The sequence below is a fragment of the Pezoporus wallicus genome, unplaced genomic scaffold, assembly GCF_028554395.1.
Source record: "Pezoporus wallicus isolate ANWC-B61680 ecotype Strahan unplaced genomic scaffold, APGP_CSIRO_Pwel_v1 contig_5767, whole genome shotgun sequence".
Classification (NCBI taxonomy): domain Eukaryota; kingdom Metazoa; phylum Chordata; class Aves; order Psittaciformes; family Psittacidae; genus Pezoporus; species Pezoporus wallicus.
This window is the reverse complement of record NW_026640599.1, coordinates 9,432,785-9,453,039: the sequence shown is the minus strand read 5'-3', so window position 1 is coordinate 9,453,039 and position 20,255 is coordinate 9,432,785. Positions and strand designations below refer to the sequence as shown.

At 39.2% G+C, this 20,255-nt stretch overlaps 1 protein-coding gene across 1 annotated transcript in view; it reads right to left on the bottom strand.

Moving 5' to 3' along the window:
* The window catches only part of PHEX (phosphate regulating endopeptidase X-linked), a 95,119-nt gene extending 78,426 nt beyond the window's left edge, over window positions 1–16,693 (bottom strand). Inside the window, exons 1-3 of the mRNA XM_057419614.1 lie at window positions 16,065–16,693; window positions 12,033–12,101; window positions 9,449–9,610 (exon numbers count right to left, since the gene is read on the bottom strand). Coding sequence (XP_057275597.1) covers window positions 9,449–9,610; window positions 12,033–12,101; window positions 16,065–16,176 — 343 coding nt within the window. The 5' untranslated portion in view covers window positions 16,177–16,693. The remainder of the gene's footprint in view (window positions 1–9,448; window positions 9,611–12,032; window positions 12,102–16,064) is intronic.
* Between the last annotated feature and the right edge of the window lie 3,562 nt (window positions 16,694–20,255).

Sequence of the window (20,255 nt, the reverse complement as noted above, 5' to 3'; positions counted from 1 at the left end):
AGAGGTCAGGTTTCTAAACCGATGAGAAGAAAAAATAAAAGACCTATCAGCTGTCAGCCACAAGCTTTGTTTCCTTCTCAGGTTAGCACTATTATGTGCTACCTCTGTGAAGCAGCAAAACCCAAGTTATCCTTTGGAAATTTGAAAGAGATACTCTGATGCCAGCAGCTGGCTGTTTTAAGGATGTCCTGTGAGGAATTTCGTCTTAAAAGTAGAGAAAAACTTACTCAGAGCTTGGTTTGATTGCCAAAATATAAACAAACACACAACACTTGTTCTCTGTCATTCCCAGAGAACCCTGAGCCATAAGTAAATTATGATTAATCTAGTCTTCATATAGAATGTCTAACCCTTACATCCCCTATTTTCTTCACACTAAAGAACTATGGCAAAAGAGTTCCTGAAAAGTAACCGTAACTCCTAAAACTGAAGTAGAAAACTACACTTGTGCCACTAAGGGTATCTAAGGAATTCAACTGTGTCATGAAGACACTGCCCTTTCTTCAAACTCCCTCTAAACTGGATTTAAAAAGTCAAGTTTAGTACAGTTCACAGAGCAATGATGTGGCCAAGATGCCAACAGGCATACAAAAAAACTTCAGAACCATGCTGCTGTTATGGAAATCACAGCTAGACTAATGCATAGTCTTAATTACTGTAATGGGAACTTGCATCTTCCAAGAGTGATTTTTTTAGAATGGTTTGGAGTCAGCTGATATTCATTTAGAATATTTGGTTTCCAATTTCTTTTTTCCAGAGCCTGAAGTCAATCAAAGGAGAGCAAACAATGGTAAGTTTTATGATGAAGGCCTACCAGATGCACAATGTTCTACCTCAAAATAAAAAGCACTGGCCACATCATCTGAATATTATACACCAGACTGTTGTGATCACTTGACCAATGGTAACTTTCCTGTCTTGTGACATGAAAATATGAGTTTAATGTACTGCAACACAAGCAGTCCAGGTTACAATATCGTCCAAGTAGAAAATCTGATACACATATTTTTATTCTCGTCAGTTTTAAAACCTGACCCCTATAGCTGGAGAGAGGTATAGAGAGGAGAGTGAAGAATATAAATATATACATATGTGTGTGTATATGTTCTAAAAGGAAGTGACAGACTTTACTGACATATTTCAAAGCTGCATGTACTTCTTGGGAACAAGACAAGTATAGTCAAGCCAAGGTTATTCTTAGATTTAAATCTGTTCTCTTAGAGTACTCTCCTGAAAAAGACATGGACATCTCCTACTGTAGGTCACAAGTTTTAATGTTTCAGTACAACTTTATCCCTCTTCACAGGCTTATAAGCGTAGGTCAAACTCCCACATTAATGCAACTGCCCATCTTCCATTTCAGAGCTGCTTTGCATCTGGAAGTCTTGGGAGAAAAGCAGAGCAAGTTCTCTCTTGCCTGGAAAACGCCAGAGTCAAACCTCAGTGTAGGGTGCAGAAGCCTACTTACAGCTCTTCCGACACCAGTGTAACCCCACTTCAAATACATAATTTCAAGTCTGGATTAAATTCCTTTATGCTTTTAAAAGACAAGTTATTCTGAGAATTTCTCCTGCTATTCAACTTTAGTGTATAGTACAACCCATTTCCTCTATTAACAATTGATAGCAATATTTGGGTTTTGAGGCTTCCCTAAAATATGAACTGACCTAAATTCATCTACTATTTTGTAAACTACCGTTCTGTGAATCATCCTGCAGTGCTTCTTGCTACCTTAGGTGTCTGGTGCAGACTTATAGTTTGCCATGTACAGTCTGGAGTCCTCATCTCCACCAGACTCTTTACAAGAAGTGAGCTGCAAATGATCAGATTTTAAATAAAACTTTGTTTCCAGGATTCAAAAAAGGAAAACACGCTGTTTAAAGATGTAATTTTCACTCCCTCACAACTAAGATGACAATTAAGGAAAATTTTCTCACCACTGTAGTCAAAAAATTTTTAAAAATACCTTACTGACATTAAGGCTATTTGTTCCCTTTTTTTTTGGTGGCTGTAAACATTGTTCAGTTTCAGAGGACTGGAAAGGAAGAACTTAGAGTCTAATGCACTACAAAAATTATTTAAATGCATTTTATAAATACCTATTTTAAATTTCTAATGTGGTATGGTCCAGATTTCTCTTGTGTTTGCTAAATATATACATGGAAAAACAAATATCAAAGGCTTGCAAAAATCTTTCTCTATATGTTTAAAACTATCCTTGCCTAAATAAAGCTTTTCCCTTTGAGTCTAAAATAAAATCAAATAGCTAGTAAATACACTTTTCTAGTGCTTATAATGTAGCTTTTAAATTTTACCAAAGTATATATTATTTCCACTTTCACATATTTTGTGTTCCCTCCTTAATCAGCCTTCTGCTACTTTCTTGTTTTTCCCCTCAGTTCCCCATAATCAGGTCACCAGAATCATCTTACTGGAATACATAAGAACTCAAAATAATTACTTCAAGCAACTTTCATACAAGCAAACTCCTTGTTCACACAGGAATATGAAATAATGCGGGGTACAAGACACAACTCAGATTGTCCTACCACCTGCCATATTCTATATTGCTACGTCTTCGGAAGGCAGTAGCAGACAGGATGCCAATCAATGTGGTTATTGGTCCCTTTTGGAAGGCCTTTTTTTACATAGCCTCAGATATGCCTTAAAATATGATCATTTCCATATTTTCAAACCATTAAATTTTTGTTTTGTTGCTTAAGTGGGTTTTTTGTTGGTTTTGTTTGTTTGTTTGTGTTTTTGTTGGTTTTTTTTTTTTAATTTTCAATAAAAGTTACTGTGTATTCTGGAGCTCCAGAAGCTCATTCTGCAGAATTGCCTTTGTAGAGCTGATGCTTTAATCTAGGCCTGCCTTGTTTTGATAAACTGTCTCCCCCACCTCTTCTTTTATTTTGTGGCTTTGGCTGGCAGGGTTCTTTGTTTATTTCTTGGTTTTTTTGGGTTTTTCTTAAAGGCATTTAATGAGGATCAACACATTAATCAATTCAGGCAAACGCTTTATACTTGCTACAATTAATGCCCATCAACCTATTTCTTGATGGCAGCGTCCATGTCACTGTGGATAGACTAGTGACTCTTGAAAATAACCAGCCCATCATTACTAGTTCCTCTGACATTATGATAGAACATTTAATCATTATGAATTAATTTTGTGTTAATAGAGGATGTAATTAATATGCATGTCCACAGGAATGCATGAAGATTTAGTAATTAATTAATTCATTTATATTCCCAGGTAACATAAATCAAGTAAATCAAACAAATGTTCCCAAATAGCAGTTTCATGAAAGGATGCTATATTCACACAAACCAGCCCAACTAATATGCTGACATTTATGGGTTCCCCCTCACCCTTTGAGAAGATGAAGACTTTGCCCAATTCCCTTCTTGAATATCCATTTTGGCAGTATGGAAGTTTCCATGGAAATGGCATTCAAACAGCTGTGCTTACATAAGTGCTTCCTAATGCTGCTCAGTGCCCAAATATACAGTGTGTTTCCTAAATGACAATGTTGGTGGCTTCTAGTTTCAGCATTTGGTAAATTCTCTGAGTTTGTATATGAAAAGATAAGCACATCCTGTGAGCTCCTCCAAAAGTCAATTAACATAATTGTACACAAACTACAGCAAAACCAAAAATCATCTTATGGGGATGTGAGAGCCTCTGTTCATAAATCTAATTTCAATAATGTCTTAATCCATTGAACAATATTCCCCCCCTTCCCTTCCTTTACCCCCCCCCCCCCCCCCCCCCCCCCATCCTCCCAGTATTATGCTGTATGAGATAACACATGCATTATAACGTTAGGCACAAGAGCTTAAACTGCATTTAAACAAGAAGACTGCAAGATCCCCAGTTGTTATAATATAGGCAGATATCTGTACTAAATGGCAGCATTAGGTTTACTTTATTATATTGAGACTTTCAACACATATTTGTGTAATTATTTTTCTCACTCAGAAAACGGGAATAAGATGTGGTGGGTCGCTATACCTTCCAAGGTACATTATCTTCTTTCTGCAAAGCTACCAGTCCAAAGTACAGACATATAGGCATTTTGAAATTCAGTATCTGGAGATATAATAAACATATCATCCTCCTACAGGCAACAGCCAAAACAGAGGTTCACTGTAAATCCAGGGGAAATGTGCTGCATGTGGAACAGCAGCGTGCTTTAAGGCCCACTACCATTCCAGTGCAGGGCTCTGGATGCCACTCTGGCGTCCCAACAAGAGAGATGCTGTGGGAATCATGTGGCTCCGTTATTCTACTGACTTAAAACCTCATTTAGGAACCAAAATTATCTCCTTTCTGTACTCATGGTTTCCCAAAATCATCCATTTCAAATACAGTTTTCATATTGAGCAGCCACAAAGCCTGGAAAAAATCCTAACTTCTCCACCTTTAACTCAGGTACCTAATTATAATGAAAAGCTCTCAACTTTTTGCTCAGAGATACTTACCTGACTTGTCCACTTATGTTTTCTCTTACATTTAAATGAATAAACCGTTACAGGAAAGATCTGGACCACTGAGAAAAAAAAAAGTCTGCACCATTGAAAAGAGATCCATTTGTGGTAGAAAAGATCAAGCAAAATCGCATTAAGCATCGTTGCTGATTGCTGCTATCTTGTTATCTGGGAGCACCTATCCAACACGAAGATATTGGAGGCAATAACATAAATACCTTCTGAGTTTGGGGGTTTTGCTTTGCTTTTTAATTACTGTTGGTATTCTCCCTCTCTGCTAGGGGTAGGTCTCAACCAGATACCTCTGGAGGAAAAAAATTCCAAGACAGGTCAGCTAATACAGAAACCTAGGGATGGGTGTCAGCATCTACATTACAGATTTCATGGACCACATCCAAGCCATCCCAGTAGTCCCAGCTGAGCACCTGTTGAAGGGTGGGAGAAGAGAAAACAGCCCCAGAGAGCCCTGCTGCACAGGGCCCTCCATGCAGGACAGCAGCCACTCAACACTGACAGTAGCTACTCAACACCAGCTTCTGGGATTTGCCTGAAAAAACTATGCTATGGCCAAACAGTATGTATTTCCACACTGAGATATTTTTATCTTACTGGTTCTACTTTAAAAACAATATATTTTCTAAAGAACACCACTGAAGATCATCTTGGGAAAAGTTGCCTACACTGCCAAGTTATTTTGTTTGCTGTCTGTCTCATGTTCTATAAAAACCCACACACCATATCCTCCTAAAAGTCTCCATTTCTTTCTCTTTGCCACATTGGAAATTCCTCACTTTAAATTGACTGTTATTCGGAAAATAGCCACACTAGAAAGCTTAGTGCAGCAAATTAGTCTGAAGTAGGTCTCTCACTGGGCCAAGATCAGTATGGAGACCTAATCTGTAAACTGGTTTCCACAGACATAAATCAAAGTTAAAAGGCCTGGAAGACTCGTTCACAAATGATTCACATAATTCAAAGCAGCTCGTTTGCAGTGCTGAGATTTAGGAATGTTTGTGTGGTTTGTTGTTTTTTTTTTATTTTTAATTTATTGCTTCCTGCATGGTCACTTGGAAAAAAAAAAATGGAAAAAAAAAAAAAAGCCGAGCAAAAGCCCCAGTTGTACATCATTGTTCTGCAGACTTCAGAGAAAGGAAAAGAAACTGCTTGGTTCAGGATCAACATTCACCACAGGCAATAGGCACTGATTTACTTGCCTCAGACTTCCAAGTTCTGAATTATTCACAAAAAAAACACTTGCATTTCAATAGTAAGACAATAGTGCTCCTAAACTCTTAATTAAAGTCACCAATCAAACTGGAAAAAATCATCAGGAACACAAAGAGCTTTGCAGGAAATTTTATGGCAAGTGAAAAACATTTATTAACTCACAGAGACATTGCAATCTTGACATAAGGCTGAAACAGTTGCAGTTTGAGGTAGCTTTTGCTTTTTGCCACAGTCAAAGCAATTTTTTCCATTTTGAAGTACTCCAAGAACTTCCGCAGAAGCCCATCGACCCTGAAAGTGTTTAACCAGTGAGAGGGACTTTTTAACAAGCCTGCAGCATATGAGCAAATGAAAGGCTGTCTTCAAGTCACAGACAGCCTGGTCCAGATAGGAACGCTTAACTGGAAGTAGGAGTACTTTGATCCAGGACAGTTCTATAAGGAACTAAAAATTTTAATCTAAATATTAGATGTTCATTACCTGGATCTGGGTCATAACCAAGCCCCTAAATCTCTGCTTTTGACATATCTTTGGCTATCTACAATTATCTTCTGTGTATTTCTCCACAATGCATGAAATCCTGCTGTTGATGTCCAAGGAGAGACCTACCACTGCTTTCACCAGGTTAGGACTTTACTCATTTTGCATAGCTAGGAGACCAACGTGAGTTACACATGTGGTTTGTAGAGTCCTCTGTGAGGAGAAAAAGAAATCCAAGTGACCCTCAAAGGATGGAAAATAAAGAGAAAATTGTTATTTGATTTTAGTTTGAATCCATCCTAAAACAACCAGAGAAAGCCATGGGAGTAATAAATATATATGATTGCTGGTTCATAGTCAACTTATCACCTACCCATACTCCCAGGTCCTTCTAAGCTGAACTGCTCTCCAGGAGATCAGCCCCTAACCTCCTCTGGTGCTTGGGGCTCTTCTTCACCAGGCGTAGTACCCTACACTTGCCCTTGTCGAACCTCATTGGGTTTCTCTCTGCCCAATTTTCTAGCCTATCAAGGTCACACTGAATGGCAGTACAATTTTCAGTTGTATCAGCCACTGCCCCCAGCTTTGTGTAATCAGCAGTCTTGCTGAGGGCATATTCTAGCCCTTCACCCAGGTCATTGATAAACAAGTTGAAAAAGACTGATACAGAAAATGTTCTGCTCTGAAAATGTTCACTGATACAGAAAATGTTCTGCCCTTTTTTGAAGCTGACACTTGCAAAGTTGTATGCTCTTGCGTGTCTGCAACCTCAAAAAAAAGGAAAAAGAAAAAGCTTTTCTCTCAAACCCAGTAATGCTTAATGCAGGGTTCAGTACATTATACAGCTACACTTACCACTTTTTGGTAAGGCAAAACTAATTCTTACACTTGCTACCCATTATCAACTGGAAGATCTTCCCTAGCAATTGTCCCTCAACAAGAAATGAAGCTTCCAGAAGACTGAAGATATCCTTGTGTAACAAAGGCTACACACAGGTCTTTGCACAGATACTTTTTTTGCCTAAGGCTCAGGAGAATTCACAGACCAGAAAAAGGATTGGATGTTTTCAAATAATTTATTTTAAGTAGCACCATTTTTTAACATATTGCCTGAATAAATACTTCCGTCTATATCACATCAAAGAACATCAAATATGAAAAATGTGGCTTTCTGGCCAAGCCATGTTATCACTTGGAGATTAATAGTTTTCTTTAATGTGATAAATATTTCATAAAATAGAACTTACTTCATAATCAGCTCTTTAAAGACTGAGTCTTTTTTCATCTACTGAATGCAAACAGGGATATTTAAAGGGAAGTATATAGTTCCACTAAGTGTTCTTTAGGAAAGAGAAATTAAAATGGCGTCCAATGTCTGGTCAGCCATATACCAGTTTCCCTATGCAAGAGTTCTTCATCTTGCTAAAACTTTTGATAGCAAGGTTTTGGTCATCCACAAATTAATAACTCGGTATCAAGCTAATTTATCAAGGTGACTCAAGCTGAAACATACACGTAGAGGCTGAAGTGATGCCTTCTTATTTCAGGTACCAACAGTGACATCCAACACTGTTTTTTTTCTTTCCTTTTCCTTTTTTTATTACCAATATTACATTTTGAAAACTTTATTAAATAGAAAGCTAAGGAGAGGATGAAAAATGTTATATTAAATCAACTCCTCTACACCACCCAACGTTTCACATCTTTGTCCTTTTACCATGCCAAGGAGCAGTTTAGGCCACGTATTATTATCAGGCACTTCATTACACCCCTTTTTTGATATAGAGTTTCCATTAAGCAAATACTTCTCACTTAGAAGTTTCTTTCTTTGTCTTACACTTTACTAGCTATGGATTAGCAGCTTCTAAAGGGACTGCAGTAAGAAAACCATATAAAAATGTGGCATAGCATGATGTTCTTGATTAGGCTCTGTAAAAAGAGGAAATTAAGGATGAGTCACAGCTTACTACTCTATATTCAATTAGGACTGGCTTCACTGTGGCTGTGGTTTGTGCAGGATGTGCAGTTATCTAATACAGCCTGATTCTGGCAGCAGAACAATTAGAATGCAAAACATAACTTAAAACAGGCCCTGGCAATATTTTTTCCTTTGTGTGACATCTTTCCTTCTGTGACATCTTCAGCAGACTCAAAACAGCAGTCATCAGATCATATCCTATACTGAGATTCCAAATTAATATTCTGAAACTGAATGCAGCTTTAAAAATACTCAGTGGTGGAAAAATAGAATATGATATGGCTGAAGAAAGCAAGTGGAGAAGAGCTTTGATGCCTACACATGCACATATGTACAAAATCTAAGAGACAAATAAATGCTACAATTAAATACAGCATTGTGAAACTGACCTCTGTTCTGTGGTGACCTCAAATCAGGCTCTTATGTCAACAATGTGCTCAAGGTGTGCAATGCTCAAGCAAACCACCAACAATAATAAAATCTTGCCCATCTCCCTTCTTATGCATGACTCACTTTTAATGAAGATTATAAGAATCTGGCAGGGTTTTCCTACCCAACAGTAATCATCACCCTTTCTCCCCAGTTGGTCTGCACAGCTTCCTGATGAAGCCTTTGGCCTTGCTGCAAAGTATAGCACAAAGTCAAGTCACACGCACATTAAAATACCTCTCTTCCTACACGCTTCCACCCCAGGGCTATTTTTTCCTCCAGACACACATTCTTAAGCAGCATTCTGTTTCACTGATGACAGCTCAGGTACTTCAATGGCAGCTTAAACTGCAACACGAAGGAAACTCAATACCCAAACAACCTCTGTCTCCGGAAATCTGTAAATTGCCTCCTGCCAAGAGCTAGGTGAGTGTACTGAAAAATATCACTCTGGTTTTGCCTTATTGTATTTTTTTCCTGCTATTGGCCACTGCTACAGACAAAGCATTCTCCTAGCCTGATGTTTGTCTGGATCTGTGACAATCTTAAATGTGAGTGCTGTGCTCCTGCACTCCAGTCTACACTGCAAGGTGGAAAGTGGTCAAATCCCTTCGCCTTTTCTTTTGGTATAAGGAATATCTTTTTGTCCCTCTATTCTTTACTGGCAGGGTTTTGAGCAGCTGTATTCTTCCTCCCAAATTCTGATTCTGTTATAATTCACTTTGTCTCAATGTTACTTTCAATAAGAAACCAACAATAACATATTTCATTCATTTCAAAATGAGCCCATTAACAAGCTACAGTAACAGGGCAACCAACCAATTTCAGTAATGACATACTTACCCTTTAGTTTGAGGTCTACATTGTGTCTCAGCCAAGGATAAACACCATAGTTTGACATGTCTTCAGGAATAGGGTGATTATATATCCAGCCATCACATGCAAATCGATAAAAATTCTCACACGGATCTACAGATTGATTTATCTTGCTTAGGATGCCAGCAGCTGTAAAAAAAGACACCACACAGATTTTGTGGAACATTTTTTCCTAAACGGAGAATTCCACGAGGCCACATTCCACAAACGAGTATTAACATCTACCAGTCTCTGCAGCATGATGCTGACCTCACTTGCAAGCTAAGCCTTGCCCGTTTTGGGACTGATGTTTGCCCTGATCTCTGTAATTTTTCAAATAGTGTCAAAAATACCACCCAGCATCTCTAGCATCCAACAGTGCCTGCATGGGAAGCAAAACCCCCTGCAAAATGCCTCCAATGAATGTCCCTAAGTGCTGTACAGCAATGACCATGGAACCACTGCAGGAATGTGAACTGCTGGAGCCAGGCACCTGAAGACAGGCTCTTCATTGTTGCCATGATAGAATTAATTGCCTGAAGAATTTAGTAGCACACATATCAATCAGATTGTAATTAGTATTCCAGAAATTATGCACTGTTTACCTTAAGCTGAATAGCTGCACAGGAAAACAAATCAAGTTCTCATCTACCATTCACTGGAAAAGATAATTGTAGTATTTTCAGCTCCATTTTGTGACTGCATCCTCGCTAGTTGCTATTGCAGGTGAGACTGGTAAGAGATTCATCTGACAAGCTAGAGACTTAGTAGTTTCTGAGTACCTAATCATAGAATCATAAGATAGACTGGGTTGGAAGGGACCTTCAGAGGTCACCTAGTCAAACTCGCCTGCAATGAACAGGGACATCTTCAACTAGATCAGGTTGCCCAGAACCACATCCAGCCTGGCCTTGAATGTCCCCAGCAGTGGCACATCCACCACCTCTCTGGGCAACATGTTCCAGTATTTTACCACCCTCATAGTAAAACATTTCTTCCTTATATGCAGTGTCAGTCTACTCTCTTTTAGCTTAAAACCATTAGCCCTTTCACACATTATAGTGACCGTGCCATAAATCTGCATGGGTTGAGTAACATGGAATATGTGGATACTCTACATTTTTTTGGCTGAATGACCATGTGCTTTGAGATTTAGCCAAATAACTGATTCAAATTTCTAGCAGGAATTCACATAACTTTTACAGACTTTATGGTACTATTTCTATCATGCAGTAACTTCTTCATACACTTAGAGTAAATCTTCCAATGGTATATCTCAGCTGCAACTCTCTTTCTCACATAAGAAACTCTCAAACTGACTACATTGAAGACATTTCCATCCTTGGTAATTTTCTCTCTTTCATGAAAAGCTGTACAGCAGGGCAGGGCTTAGGCCTTGAGATACTATGTAGTCACTACTCAGTGCACTTTGAGCTAGAAAGTGCAGGTGTCCAAGTCTGCTCTGGTTAAAATCCCAGCTCCGGCTGAGCCTACCCAAAATTCCATGTTATTTTGTGTGCATGGGAGAAGAAGAAAGCCAATTTAGATTTAAACTTGTGACATTTTTTTTGTTGTGAAGCTCATGATGAAGCCCCTACAATTGTTTGTTTTGGTTGGGTTTTTGGCAGTGGTAGTATTTTGATTAGTCATCACACCTTACTTAGGTATTTGCACTCATTCAAGAATCAGCCCTAGAGCATGGTGCTCACGGTGACCAAGAGCACCATCAGCGCATCACAGAGTGGAAGCAGAATGACAAGAAACATCCTGGTAATGCTGAGATCTGCAAATTTTGCAATTTACAGAGTCCCACAGAATTTCTCATGCCAAACACCTCACAATATCAGCTTCAAATGACTCAAAATGGAAATAAATACTCTTATAAATTCGCACAATGTCCACTTTGTTTCCAGTAAAATAACTCTAGGGGCAGATTTCCAGATGTGGTTACTACTGTTTGATCTTTATACTCAATTGTAAGACTCTTATTTAGTGTGAGGAAAACTCTCAAAACTGACCGGCGCAAAATTGGTGTCCTACCAATCTTGGTCCCTTTAGCTCACATTTAATATGAATAGATGTCCCAGCTCTACGAAGGTTACCACATGTATCTCTGTGTTGGGAAAAGAGCCTGCTGATAGGGAATTAGCAGATTTTGAGTCACAGTCACCACATTACAATTGTGCAATCTGTGCAAGATCTGGCCCTAATGCATTTCTGTGCTTAGCAATTCACTTGCTAGTTTGCTGACTACTGGAACACCAAAATACACCTGAAGGTCAAGTCACCCAATATTTTGTTTCTAGACAAAAAATAAATAAGCCCTATGGGAAACTTTGAGTTAACCTGGGTAGAATAGAGTTAAAAAAATTTAAAACATTAATTTCAATTGCAGAATATACACAGATCTTTAGCAACTTAAACAGTGACTTTCTAAAACTCTGTTGACTTTTTTCCCCTCATTAATGATGATTTCTGAGTAAAATGTCTCATGAAAAAAACTAAACAGGATAATTATTTCATTAACATACTACAATTGTGATACAATAGAGAAAATAAAATTGTTGCTTACCAGCTTCAATGCATTCTGCGGTCAAACAGTACTGTTGCTTTGGCTGAAACTTTATAATACCTTGGCTAACTGCAAAATGGAAAACCATTATGAGATCATTTGTAGTGAATTTTGACCATTGCAGCCAAATGTTGTGTACCTGATCATTCAAATGTCCGTGCAAGCTCTGGCCTCAACACATCTCTGACTACACTGATTTAAAGAATTTAGAACTCATATTAAGTAAATACTGCAGCTTGTAAAAAAACCTTTGCCCTCCTGTGCCTCATTTCTCTGCCTTTGCTTGTAGGCAGGATGGAGAAAGGGCTGTTTCTCAGCATATGGTTTGCACAGCACCTGTCACAGCATTTCAGCCCTACTCACCAACACAATGCAGACAATTAATCATTGTCACTACCATCCTCCAGAGATGCAACTTCCGCAGCTGGCAGTGCAACATGGAATGATCTAGCCACCTTCCACAGGGTATCCACAGCTCCTCCTGAGCTGTGGGGCTCACACTGCTTGGAAGCACCAAGCTGCACAGCCCCACCAGCATGACCCAGCACCAACAGGATGCTTTCAGGGTCCCCTTATTCCAGCCTAGAATACACCAGTCAGCAATGGGCATAGGGATAGCTGTGGTTTATAAAGCACAGCACAGTTTCTGTCTGAATTGTCTCCCAAATGTATTGTAACTGCATTTGCTTCCAAAACCTTTGCGGATGAGAACTATGAAATTGTCAGTTAATTTTGCCCATCTTTTAAAAATTTGTATTACAGCTGCCACAGAAGCTTAATTGCAGACACTGTTGTCAGGCAGCAAATACGCAGATAATTGATACTTTGGATGAGGATGGGAGAATCCCAAGGGGTAGATGAAGACTCAGTAGATGTGTTCAGTAGACAAATGTTTAATTATATTAATTATATTAATAACTTGGTCCATGGCAAAATAAAAAATAAATTAAAAACAACAACAACAATGGAATGTATCAAGGTATCATAATTTCACCAGCACTGATAATTATAAAGCAGTTTCTCCTGTGGTTATATACTGCTCAAAAGGGATAGGAAAATGTGAAATGGTATTTCAGCACAGGAAAATTTTACGATAAAAAAACTAAAGTAAGAGTTTAATCTCTTCCAGCCCCATAGCTTTAATGACAATTAACAACAGAAATTGATGGATTACAATCAGATTTACTTAGAAACTGAGAATGTAAAACTGTTTCTGGATAACTTTACCAAAGCTTGCATGAACACATTGAAACCACCTTTGTAAATTAGCCAAGAAATACATGAGATTTTGAAACATATAAAGATTGAAGAATAGTAAAAAACAAGAGAAATGGAGGTCTCCAAAATACGATTTTGAGCCACATGAAGCACAAATAATGAATAATATGCCTACTAATTGTTGCTCTCCTCTCAGCTCATCTTGTCCCTTTTTTAAAGTTAGCCTTTTACAACCCATCCAGGTCTTGAAAGTTTTCTAGATTTTTTTCCTTAACAAAGCACATTCTTTCGCACTTAGTGGGAAGTCAGGGAGAACTAAAACGAATCAGTAGAGAATCTGAAGTAGCCCTCAGAGTTTTGATACTTATAAACAAATGCAAAATACCATTTCAACAGGTTTTATTCCATTTACAACATCACCATTAGAGCAAACTAAAAACAATTATTTGGCAGTAACATTTACCTTTCAATGAACAGCTAATATTGATTGAAAATTTTTACTTGGCTTCTTTCTTGTACCTTTTTGTTGTTGTTAAGAGAACTAACCATTACATTATTACCTACAGTTGTTATAACACTCAATGTCCCAGCTTCTTCCTTTATAAACCTGTTTCCAGATTCTTAAGCAAATACACATTGTAGTTAAGTTCTCCTAAAACAAAACGGAAAGGGAAAACACCAATATGCAGAAGCAAATGGTGTGGATGTTCCTATAATCTGAGAAATCCAGGGTCTACCAAGTCGGGAGGAGAGGCTACCGAATTAAAGTTCAAAGTTGCATGACTTCTTTCCTGCCCAGGGGAACTGGAGAATGAATTGCTTCCTTTTGCTCTGACCCTGGCTCCTAAGCAGGAAGTGGCTCCTTTCCTGCTACAACCCACACTACCGTCCAGAGAGCTGCAGGCAGGACCCAATCTGATGCCAAGTGACTCCCCTGGTAGCTCCTGCTGGAGTCATAGTATGGCTACAGCTGGAAAGACCGAGCAACAGTAAATAAAAATACGTAATTCTCTCAGATTCCTTCTTAGAGTTGCAGGAACCCATGAGAAGAAAAACAAGAGAAGCAGAAGAAGGCTACGTGTCACTCCTCAGTGTGAGAAATTGAAGGGAAATCATTCCAGGTGTACCAGAAACAGCAAGTTTTGTAAAATAAATGAAAACTGAAGAAGTCATTTTGAGGTGCCTAAAATGTTTCACAGGACCAGTAATAACAGTCTCCTTTCTACAGTTTAACAAATCTAAAAAAAGAGTTAAACTTACAAACAAGAGTGTCACAATGAAACTCTGAAACATTGTATTGATAAAACGTTGAGCCAAAACAATTTAACTTTTTTCCTTTATTCTTTTGGTTGAAAACCTTGGACAACTCCCAAATAAATCCTACAAACATTTTTGTTGACCCACAGCCAGCGTTTTTATTTTCTCAGCAGTTATGCCAATGAAAATTTTGACACTGGCTATGGAATAGACCTCAGCACCCTTAGAAACTATGTCTAAGAATTAATATATTGGCTTAAATTTTTATGTCTGGTCTATGGATAAAACAATTCTATCTCTGACAAGCTACGGTGGCAAATGTCTGCTTTTTACAAGCAATAAACAAACAATCTAGTGCTAAAAAAAATAAAATGGAAATAAGGTCTCTCCATTACCTTCTGGTGTTTGATACTTTATTCTTGAGATTAAAAACATTGTTTTTCATCTAGAAACAACATTTTGTACTAGCAAGTTGAAGATTCAAACCTACTCACATTTATGAAGGGTTTGGTTGAACCGAGTGGGATTACTCACTTGTACACAAGCTACTTGCCTTCAAATGTTTGGAGATTTTGCTCTAGAACAGAAAAACACTAACTATTTGCAACCTTTTAACAAGATCACAAAATTATAAAGGATTGGAGGGAATCAAAAGAATGGTTAGAGGCTACGTTCCCTCTAGTCCAGGGAAATCTGTGTTGGTCTAAAGAAATGAAGAGTTGGGCTGAATTATTCTCAGACAGTATCTGCCTCTGAAAGTTCTTACAAGATATAACACTGGTTTCTCTTCTTTTTTTCTGCTTTGTGGCTCTGGGTTCGTTTATACTTCTTCACATCATTTTATAGGTGCAGATGTATGTTTCCAAGCAATACTCCAACAAAACCAATCTACAGATGAGTCCAAATGCTGGAAAAGAAAAACTAATTCCTTCTCTATTTCATCCAGTTACAGCTTATGAATGTGATCAAAAAGTTTTAATCTTATCCTGGATATAATCTTTCTGATTTTTGCAAAGCCGACTTTGCGATTCATCATAGAAGACGAGAAAGATCTAAAAAATGTGCAAGCATATGCACTATTGAAGCCTTCTACAGGAATATTAGTCAAGCCCTAAATGAAAACCAAATGAAGGAAAACCCAAAAGATTCCATAAAATGTGTGCACTACAGATTCATTTTCAGGAAACAGAGAGTATTATTGCACATCGATCATAAACTGTGCATTTGGAACCAGCATTAGTGACATGCATAGTTTCACCCGTTTCTCCCTGTTTTGTGCAAGAACCCAGTTCTGGTGAGAACACATTCAACTGAGTATCCAAACATAAATTTAGCATTCAGAAAGTTACATGAGCTCACATTGCATCTTCTAGCTCTAGTGTTCCCACAACAAATCCTTCTCCTGACACATTTCCATTTCAGCATAAGTATAAAATGAGGGGAAAAGAAGAAAAGACTGAGATTTTCACGAAAACAGACTGTGGAGCACAAACTCTGGCATCAAGAAGCCACGCTGGGGAGGGTTGCATTGAGGTTATCCTCAACCTTTTCACTTACCCAAGAAAAGTGCAGTGCCAAGCACAACAGTGCCACTCACAAAGATCCCAAGAGCAATTCGCGTGGCTTTGCTGGCTGCTCTGCTGGACTCAGGTACCGTCTCTCCTTCCATTGGGATGGCCTAGGATGTGCTTGCTCTTACAGAAGTCTGGGTTTCCTCTGCTGCTGTAGTATCAGTATTTCAGCTTTCACAAACTGCACCCATGAGCTCTCCTCCTCCTCTCTCCTATTTACAGCTCCAGGTTTCTGTCGTGAACCATTTCCTAGGCACTTCCTGCTCTCTGCCTCTCAAAGGAAAATTGCGTGTAAAATAGTAGCTGTCTCCTACGTTTTCCTCTGACCAGGAGGAGGAAAGGCGAGTGGTGACCACTGAGTGTACAGCCCTTGCTGCCTGTAGAGCCGGTATGAGCCAATCACTCAGCAGTCCCCCTTATCAAGGGCTCCGAAAACGATGATTTCACAATGTTGCTGAACAGATGTTTTAGCTATTCAAACATATAGCTGTAAACTCTTTACAATCAAAGCAGGATAGCTGACAACTTTTATGAACATAAAACTGATGGAAGGTTTCCTTTTTTTCTCCTCGTGCTTATTTAAAATGACTAATTATCTGCTGTTTAAAGTTTTCGCCTCTTAAACCATTCCTGCTGCATCATTTGGCTTCACCAGAAGAGATACCCACTCGGTGGACAAATCCCTTTTTAAAGCTTCTGAGGCGCTCTTAGAATATCATGTAGCATTTTATTTTGGGAATTTGGTATGTGACACTGCGTGCCAAAAATCACAGTCCTGCAGCACAAAGCAATAATCAGCACAACCTACGGAATAGGGATGCTTTAAAAGCTAGATTTTACTTTATTTTTTTCCAGTCAAGTTATTTGAGTCCTTACTGATACATAACGAATCTTAGGAGGTGATCCTTTGTTTCCAAGTCAAGTACTAGTATGAGTTTAGTGGAAAGTATCTATTTAGCACTTCAAGTTGGTGGGTAATAATAATAATAATAACAATAATAAGCTTTATTTAAATGGATTTTTCAGTTTTTGGCTTAGACTTGATAATCATTTCAGGGTGAATTTCTCTGAGCTGACTGTGACATTCAGCCTTCTGAGGAGCTCTCACTCCCTCCAGAGCTGGATTCTCAGGTAACACAAAAAGATGCAGGGAGAGGCATTGCCATGCTCATGCTCCCAGAACAGTTATGTGTTTGAGTTATTTCTGTGCAGATTTAGGAGTTCTTTTCTCAGCCCCCACCCATGTGTTAAAAAAAAACTGCACAAGCAGAGAGAAGAAAGGTATATATCACAAGGTGCATATGATGGCAAAGTTGCCAATTTAGAGACTGAATGTTTCTTCCCCATGTGAGCCCCTGCACACAGGTTGTCCCGGATACCAGATGGACATAAAGTGGAAACCCACCCCATCCAGAAGAGTTTGAAGGTCCTGAAACCCTCACTCCTCAACCCCTGGACAGCCCAGCTGTGGTCCTGCAAAGAAAACGCCCTCATTTCTTACTCCTGTCCTTCTTTGCCAGCAAGCTCCAGGAAGGAATTTTCATCTCTGCTTGGCACAGAACAGCAAAAAAGCATTTATTTATTTTCACCTGCCTACTTTTCCCACATTTAAACTATAATTTTTGACATCCATCTGCTGAAGAAAGAGGGAAAAAATGCCATGAAGCCAAGAGGACCATGTACCTTCCAGCACAAGAGTTCCCATTCACACCTGAATGACTCCATGGGTGTGAGCAGATCCCTGGAATAAACAATCCTTAACACAAGAGTAGCACAGGTTTGAGAAGGTATTTAAGTGACACTTGACTATTGAGTCTTTATATCAGAAATTACTAGAAGTCTCAATGTGGATGCCAAAAGGGCAAGGTATTGACACAGAAAATGCATGGACATGCTGTGATCTCAACATTGAACAAACTTTGCCCATAATCTGAATGCTGAGTAAATCTCAAAACCATCTGACAAGCATTTGCTCTTGGTTGCATGATGGTTTTCCTTCTGTGTCAGTATTGAACCACTGACAGTACAAATGCTGAACAGTTATTAGACATATGCGTACTGTCCATCATCTTTCTATGCCTCCAACCAACATTAAATGTTCATATCCTTGCTCAAACTGTCCCATACTTTATAACTCAAACTTTTGCTTCCTAGAGAAGTGCTACCATGTACTGAATATCATGCTCTGTTAGTGTTTCACTAACAGCATTTTGCTTTCAAGGTGTGATCTCTCTCTAGGACAACATCAGGCCAGAAACCAAGAACAGCTTTCAACGGTGCAAAGCAGAAACCAGTTATTTCCCCTGGGAAAATTGTGGCGGGCGGGGGGGGAAGAGAGAAAAGGAAGACAGGGAAGAAGATTAGAGGGAGAGGCTGGACAATTCAGTCCCCTCTCCTGCGCAGCTAAAGAGAAGGTGAGGCTATGGGAGCATGGAGATATCCCAAGAAGAACCAGCAAGCTCCAACTGCAGGACTTCTCTGGAGGGTCAGCCACAAGCAGTACGTGACCCATCTGGCAAGAAAATCACAAATCAGCTGCCAGAAGCAGTATGACTTCTCTATGTTCGTGTTTGTGGCCTTACTTACATTGTGGCATAGTATGAGTCCTTCCCTGTGGCTGTAGAGACTGGTTGCAGTCACTCATCTTGGTTTCTCCAGCATGTACAGAGCTATGAAATCAGGGCTAAAACACAAACAGCTGCAGGCAACAGCTGCAGAGGTCTGTTTCTGGCAATACTTGTAAAGGTGCATGGAGCACATGTGAACCAGCTTCTGATACTGCTGATCAGTAACAGAAGTTTGTGGAATTTGATACGTGTTTCTGATGAGTGTGGTAGGATTTGGTTGGTTGCTTGTAATAACTCCTCCAGCTCTTTGGCAGGTACACAATACATGGCCACGCTTACTGGTGGAAAGGCTAACAGCACTTCTGGCTATTTTTGCCCAGTAAGGCACTTAATGAAGCTAGGCAAAGATTCTGTTAAGCATTCATAAAAACTGAATAGTCATGGGGGAAGGGGGGGGGGAAGCAATAATTAATTGCAACATGCTCTGAATCACTCTTCCCTCAGAGTGAAGGCGAATCGCCTCTGATCAAGATCCTGTTCAAACAATGGGATTGCTCTGGCACTTAAAACAATGGCAGGACAATGTGCAAATATTTCCACCCAAACCCATATGCAGAAGCTGGCAAATCCTCTGGAACATGCACTGGCCTGAACCACAGCAAGAGTATCCCCACTTCTAGAAAAAGTCTGTCTACATATGTAAGTGTGCGTGTATGCATATGAACGTTCACTAGCAAATACAAGCATGTGTGTATGACCTTGTTCTTTCACAAGCAAACACAGTTCTCACTTCCAACCACTATGCCAGAGTTGGGCAAAAGTGCTTAATCAGAGCCAAAATCAATAGTACTATGTCAACTTCTCCCTACATAGGCTGGTTCAAGGAAGTTCACATTTCTTGATCTTTGATGCTGAGTTACACAATACATTAGCTACAGAAGACATTTCCTTGGAGATGCTGTCCTCATGGTGCACATTAAATACTTGCCCTATGTGGGAGGCAACTGAAGGTTACCTTAGAGGAATTAGTTGAGCTTGACAGGAGCAGTTCAGAATCAAAGCATCACAGCTCTGATGATGTCCTATGAGCACTTATAGCTCATGGTAAAAGGAAGAATTTAGCCTCTACCACTGTTGGTGGCACAGCCACCAGATACAGCTTGAGTGGCTTCAGCAGAAAAGCAGAGATATATGCTGGCTTTGTTGAAAAAGATTAATAAGCATGAGATTAATACAGCTTGACCATTTGTAAAGGCTGCATTCCATTTCATTTCAAGTCTTCCGCTATGGGGCCTTGAACTTTTTTTTCAAACAATGCAGCTGTTTGTAGCCAGAATTGGCCAACTGGGCTTCACTTACATGGTGTGCTTGAGAAAAACCCAGCATGTTGCATTTGAAGACAGATTAACCATTTGTCCTCAGACCTCTAAATCTTATAAATGATACTCTCTTTGCCACAAACTCCCCCAAATGTCCATGCTGCAGCCAACAGCAACCCTCCAGCACAAATTCACGTCCTTTATTCATGTGACAGATACAGCTGGAAACAAAGAACTCCATTGTTTTCTGCTGGTACAGCCACATCACAGAAGGTCTCTGCAGCTGTGAGA